Below are 6,862 nucleotides of genomic sequence, written 5' to 3'. Positions count from 1 at the left end.
TGATGAGGGCAATGAATGTACAAATGTGCTTTACACAATTGATGTATGTACGGATTGTGGCAAGAGTTGTATGAGCCCCTAATAAAACGATAAAAAAAAAAAAAAAGAAAGCTCTTTTCCCAGTTTCTTCCCTGTATTCCCTACAAAGCCATGCCGGAAGCTACATTCATGGCAAAGTAGCATCTATATATAGCATAGGCATCAGTTTTCCCTAATTTCCACACAGAAGAATGTCCTATAACTTCTACACAACACTTCTTCTTCTTCTTTTCTTCCCCCTAGCCCACATCTTAACACCTGCTCAGGAGGGTTCCCACGTACTACAAGGAATAATCGCTATAGGGAACCGGCTATTGTCTCATGTGATCAGGCTGCTGCCCAATCATCCAAGAGTGTGCAGCACCACCGGCAGGGGGCTCTTGTCCAAGTGAATCCCATTCAATCCTCACATAGCTCCCAGACAGCATACACTGTTTCCTGGGAGGAGGTGGGGCTCTGTGGCAGTTACATAATCTCCTGTCAACTTGCAAACGGGTGGAGCGTAGCCTGTCAATCAGGTTGCAGCTTGATGACCTCATTTGGATATAAATAACTCATTGGAGGCCAGACATACTTCCTTTACTTCATATTCCTGCTGACAAGACACATGGAGCTATGCTAGAGCCCTGGAGCTGGGGAAGCCACGTGGAGACCCACGTCAGTGCTGAGATGCTTACACTGCCACTGGATCCACAAGGCTTTCCACACCCACTGGCCCGTGGGCTCCCAGCATTCACTGTGATTACGTTTTGCGAGTCTGAAAAGGAATTTATACATTGGTATTGGACATATGGGCTAATATCAGACTAGGGACTTCATCTGGGCTGGGATATTTTCTCAATATTCACTTGCTCTTGTATATAAAGCTCTTTCTTAACACACGAGTGTCTATGAATTTGTTTCTCTAGTCCACCTGGACTGATACAGGCTTGGACCTTAGGCGACATGTTCTGGGTGCCATGACTGGGTAGGAACTGCGCAGAGACACGAACTGAGGCCTCCTCAGTTGTTCCTTACCGTCTCACGGTCACAGTTTTTCACGCATTGCTTCCAAAAGTTAAGAAGTCGCCTCATTGCACGTACTCACTGTGACATACAAGCAGGGAAACATTGTGCCAGACTGTGAGTGTTATCCAAGCGCATGCCATGCAGCAGTGGGGTGACATGAACAACCGTGAACTTGGAGAAGTGAGGCACGGACTCTGTGCAGCACTGCTCCAAGACCCTGCTTTCTGTTCTCCACGGAGGCCCACTGCCCTTGTGCTTCCGATAACGTGGGCAGGCTGCTGGCTCCTGGCTCAGGTGGCAATGCCCAAGGGGGCGAGTTCAGGGACAGCATCCCAATCCCCCCTAGAAACCAGGGCTGGGCACTGACTTGCCTCTCAGGTGATGCGCTTCGGTTCCCAAGGGCTTTCTTCTAGAGGTAGGGAACCTGAGCTTCGTGCCCTGTGCTGCGCTTGCCCTTCACTGACCCTCTGCAACACTTACACCGGTCATTTTACTGCCAGTTTCCTCAAATGGAACAATGAAGTACCCCTACCACAGCCACTGCTGTGTGCTGCCACAGATGGTGTGCACCCAGACTTTAGCTGTGGTGTGCATACATGCCATGCAAGGAGCCTCGGAGCAGAGACAGGGCTGGGGAACGCTGTGGGGGCACTACTGCTTCTGGGACGCCAAGTGGTCCCCGAGAGGGCCTTCCCAGGCTGTGAGATGCAACTCTGTGTAACCCACCTTTTTTGCCCTGAACTATGAATTTGCTTCTGCAGTTTCCTGGGCAACGGTGAGTTTATGCTGTCTGCACGGGGCAGATGGGCCTAAAGGGAAGAGTCAAGAGCAGGCTCTCTCTGGGAAAGGTGGGCAAGAACGATGCCAGCAAAACGCTGCTTCCCACTCTCTTGCCCCATGGCACGCCACCACAGCAGAGTCTGAACAGTCCCCGGAACCGGGTGTCCCGGGTCCCACCAGTTACCAGCACTAGGTTGGAGAGGGGCAGTCAGAGCCTCCCGGGTCCACCCTTCCTGCAGGCCTGGCTGCGGCGCTCCCCCGTGGGTACTTCTTTTTTTGTCCCTGAATTCGAGGCCTTTGGTGACATGGAAATGAGGGATACAAAGACTGATTCAAGCAAGCTCCCCCCAAAAACCAGATCCCTGATTGAGCCTCGGATTTAGAAAACTGCAGCCTGCCAGGCTGTGGTGTCAAAAACACCATTTACGAAAGAAGTCAGCGTCGGTGGGGATGAGTGTGAGGTACTTGCTGTTCCCTCACTGGCAGGAAGCCTAAGGAGGTCTTCCAACAGTTGAGTGTGTAGCTGCTACTAACCAGAGTCTGGCGGTTTGAATGCACCCAGAGGGGCTTCGGGTAAAAGACCTGGTGAACTCTTTCTGAAAGATTATAGCCAGCGAGAGTCTGATGAAGCAGTTTTCTCACACACCCATTTTTATTTTTAAAGAGACGAGAGAGGTCTAGTAAATCCTGGAGGTTACAGTGTGCAGGGGGGAGGGAGATGAGAAGCACCTGGCTCAGTCTGTTCCTCTTTGTGGAACACATCAGCATTTTTTTTTTTAAGCTCTCAGAGCTGACCTATTCACCATTTCACAGGTGGGCAAACCATGGACCAGAGAGGTCTCGGTCTCAGAATTGCCCAACAGGAACTCAGAAGTAGAATCCATCCGCCCAGTGTTTCGGTCCAGATTCCGGCAACGCTCAGCGCCGCACTTGGAAGGAGACCCACTTCTCCTAACGCTTGACCTTTCCTCTGATCACACTACGGTTGACAGAAAGCTCGAGGTACCTGAAGGCAAGGGAGCTCTTTGGAGCCAGACAGTTTTTCTTGGAGGTGAGTCTTAAAGCCAGAGAGGCCAGAAGGATTTTGTGTTGGCGAAGACAGCCCAGTGCCTTCCTGGGGCGGGTGGGGTCCATTACCATAGACTCCCCAGCAAAGCTTCAGTGAGCCAATGCAAGGAGGAGTTCTAAGCTGGTAGAGAAGATGGAGTGGAAAGGGAAGGCTGAGAGAAAGGGAGAGAAGACCGAGTCTAAGAAAAGGCCGGAAGAAGGGAACCAGCAGGGGGAAGCGCCACACAAATCCCTGAATGCTTTCTGAGCTCTGCTCCACAGTGGGCCCCGCTGGCTGTAAATGGCCTTCAGACCTGGCTTCACCTACTCACCCTCCCTCTCCCCCCAGCACCAGGCGAGGGCACTTTCATCTCAAATTCAACAGGAAAGGGGGCCAGCAACTGAGTCACCACCACCATCATTTCCTGCAGCACCTGGGTTTTCCTTGGAAGTTTCCCATTCAAATTCTCAACTTCTCTGGTCCGACGGATGAATGCCTAGTCCAAGGCAGACAAGCTGTTTTTTAAAAAAAGCCTCTCCCCACTGTTTGGTTAACCTGATCTTCGTATAAACCCCCAAGATACTAGGAACAACATCAGGTCAGTGTTTAACAAACCAACACACTTAACATCAGACTCCACGACACTCTTCCTCGTCCTTCTGAGAGATGTTCCCAGGCGCTTTATAAAGGTCAGCCAAGTTCCTTTCTCACTTTCCTGGCTGTTGACAAAGATCTTTTCCCCACAAGGGCCCAAGAGGTGGTTCCCTTTCCAATCAGACCGCCTTGAAAGGAAAGTCACTTAATGTATAAAATGTGCTAGCCAAGGCTGAGATTTCTCCCTTCGATCCCCTCTATCCACACAGGGCTCCCAACAACAAGAGACTGTTGTCTTGGGTCACTTGCAAGTCTAGCTGTGCAGATGCCACCCAGGGGGCAAAACAGGCTTCGGCAGAGCGCAGTCAAAACTTACCACATGGATCGAGTCCCACTTTCACTTCGCATTGGGCTAAAATCCTTCACCGCACCTGACAGGTAATTAATTGGTTCCCCTGCCTACATTCTTAACCTTCTCAGACTCCCTACATTTAAAGTCTACAGGATTACTTCGCTTACATTTCGCCTCCCCACCCCCAAGTCTTCATTTCCTATTCTCATGCTCCGTGCTTAAGCACAGAGAGGGCACAGCCAGGGCACACCCAGGAATCACACCCCCCACACCACAGGACACGCTCCTGCATCAGCCTTTCCTGCCCGCGGCTCCGGGAGCACTGTCGGTCGGGGCGGAAATGCCCCGCGTCACCACCCTGCCAAGTGGCCTTGAGCATGAGGCCACTCCAGCTGGACAGCAGCCAACCCTCTGCCGTGGAAATGGCTAAGGTGGCAGCTGCGTGGTCAACGGCCGATGCCACAGCCGGGAGACTGAGACCTACACACACTGCCCCACTCTTGGAAGGGCAGCACCGGGGCACAGCCAGGACAGCCCAGTTTCTGCTTCCCAAGCCACCACACTGTTTATCTCAGCAGAACACGCTATGCAAACGACCAGGCGACAAAGAAGCTGATTTTTCAAAATGTAAATGTAGAAACGGAATGGCTGCTTAGACACTGATGGATCCCAACACATGTAAGATACTTTCTTCTCTTTCGGAAGCATTTCTGGCAAAGAAGCCAAGTACATCAATATATTTTAGTGCACAATTCATGACCCGACATCAATTTCCCTTCATCTTACAAAGCCAATAGCCACTGGCTCCCCACTGTTTTCTCCACATGCATTCCTTGGATGCTCTCTAGTATCCCTTATACAAATATAAAATGGACTTTCAGCGGCAATAAATACCATTATTTACTCTTGAAATGATATTTTTGGATGACTGTGAAAAGATGCTTACCTCATCCCATTCTAAAAGGTAGTTGGTGATTTTTGAACCATTGTCAACTGGTGCCTAAAATAATAATAAAATTAGATTAGAAAAAAAGCGTCCATAAACAACATGTGACAGACAAACACAAGGTCCCGGCAGTTCAGTGTCCTCCCTCATGGGACAGACCTGAATCTCCTTGATCACGCCTTGTCACAAACCACCCGATACAAGCTCGGCCACAGGGCGAGAAACCACTTCCCACCAACAGCCGCACATGCCTTCCCCGTCACCGCTTCGTGGGGGCCCCTGGGCTCTATCAGGGTGAAGTGGCACTGAAACTCCAGAGGTGAGGGGGTGGCTGGGGGAGAGAGACACAGTGGTTGCACCCCCAGGCACTCCCAGGGGTCTGATGAGGTGAAACAGACCCAAGGAGGGTCCCCGTCAAAAAGAAGCAGTTTTCTATCTACCATGTTGCACGCCTGCTTTTTTGGCTGTTTTTAAGTGACTACAGTGAGAAAGCCACTTGTGGCAATGAGAGCTGCACTGCACCAGCAAACACACAGCCACCGAGCTGATTTCGACTCACAGCCACTATCCCCGGGGTTTCTAAGACGGAAGTTCGTTCCGGGAGTAGAACTTCTTTCTCCCACAGAGAGGCAGATGGTTTCAAACTACTGATCTTGAGGCTAAAGGCCCCACGTTGTCACTGCTACGCCAACAGGGGTCCTCTGAGAGTGGCTCTGGGGGTGGGTGGGTGGGGTTAGAGGAAAACAGGATCCTCAGCAGATGAAGCAGGGCTATCGGCCCTTCACGTGCTGACAGCATGCAGTTTTATCACGGGCCCCTCCTTAGTAGCAGCTGGGCTCGGCTTTCCAGAGGACACAGGTTTCAAACATGAGAGAACAGAAGTCGAGCGCTGTGGAGGACGGAGCCTTTGTGGAAGCAGGTTTGCCAGGGTGGGGTGTGTCATAGTGGGTTTGTGTTGGCAAGGGGATAGATGAGAGAGGTTTGGAGGCAGGGAGGCAAGACAGAGAGGAGTAGGAGGGGGTCTCCCAGGTCAAAACTGGCTCTGGCTCTCCCCAAGGAAAGCACAGGAGATCGACCGGTAGCCCAGAGGCTTGGCCCAGCAGAGGCACCACACAGGGCTCCTCTGGCCTGGCGAGGTGCTCTTCCTGTGTGGTCTGATGCTTGATACTTACTTGACCAGTTAACGCCCTGCCATCAAGAGTCAATTCTTCCACCCTGAAGGATAGGGTAGAGCTGCCCCTGCGGGTTTCTGAGACTTTAACTCTTAATGGGAGAAGAAAGCCCTGTAATCTTACCACTTATTTCGCGAAAGGTTGTGTCATAAATAACTGGGAGGTTATACATGGAAATCACCTTTCTCTCAATATAGATAGAATACATATAGTTTGGTAAATATACAGTATATATTTTAATAATATCACTTAACAAATACAACATGCCTAACTCTATTTCGTTGACCATATATCATCTATCAAACAGGAGCTGATGCTATTATTGTTAATAAGGTAACATTAGGGGCTGGTTACATGTTAATAAACAAGTTCTTTTCCACCTTCTCCCTCCTTTCTCCCATTTCCCATCTGAGTCCTTCGAGCTCTGCGTCCAAGTGCCTCCCTGCACCCTGACAAATACTCCACATTCCCAGGAGCTGTAATGATAGGCTTCTTTGGGCTGGCTTCAGGGGACAGGGAAACAGAATCGAAGCGCTCGGTAGGAACTCACTTCTAACACGAGTTGTACATAGGATGGCTCAGAGAGTCCTCCAGAAAAAGGGATCAAGAGTTTCCTCAAAGGTAAGGTTCCAGAGGAAACCTGCTGTCCTTGAGTCCACTCTGATGCACAGCGACCCTACAGGATGGACTGGGACTGCCCCGTGAGGTTTCCACAGCTGTTGCCTCCAGGGAAGCAGACGAGCCGGCTCATCTCCCGCCAGCAGAGCAGTCAGTGCTGTAAGCCGCTGACCCTTGGTTGGCAGCCCGGCGTCTTCACCATGGCACCGTGATGGCCCTTCTCTGCCCCCCCAATTAGACCTCAGCTCCTGGAGGGGGAGATGCCGAATGAGGTGCTCAGTGTCTCTGTGGACGCAAGGGCAGGT

At 51.0% G+C, this 6,862-nt stretch overlaps 1 protein-coding gene across 4 annotated transcripts in view; it reads right to left on the bottom strand.

The window, feature by feature from the left end:
* Positions 1-6,862, bottom strand: part of FNDC3B (fibronectin type III domain containing 3B) — a 365,496-nt gene that overhangs the window by 74,389 nt on the left and 284,245 nt on the right. For all 4 annotated transcript variants that reach the window (XM_045297448.1, XM_045297449.1, XM_004704080.3 and 1 more), the window contains one exon: positions 4,768-4,821. In XM_045297448.1, the coding sequence (XP_045153383.1) occupies positions 4,768-4,821 (54 nt within the window). The remainder of the gene's footprint in view (positions 1-4,767; positions 4,822-6,862) is intronic.

Source organism: Echinops telfairi, unplaced genomic scaffold (genome assembly GCF_000313985.2).
Source record: "Echinops telfairi isolate 266 unplaced genomic scaffold, ASM31398v2 ScPeMD7_7420;HRSCAF=8458, whole genome shotgun sequence".
NCBI classification, from domain to species: domain Eukaryota; kingdom Metazoa; phylum Chordata; class Mammalia; order Afrosoricida; family Tenrecidae; genus Echinops; species Echinops telfairi.
Note: the sequence above shows the minus strand (reverse complement) of the source record. Positions and strands in the feature narration are given on the sequence as shown.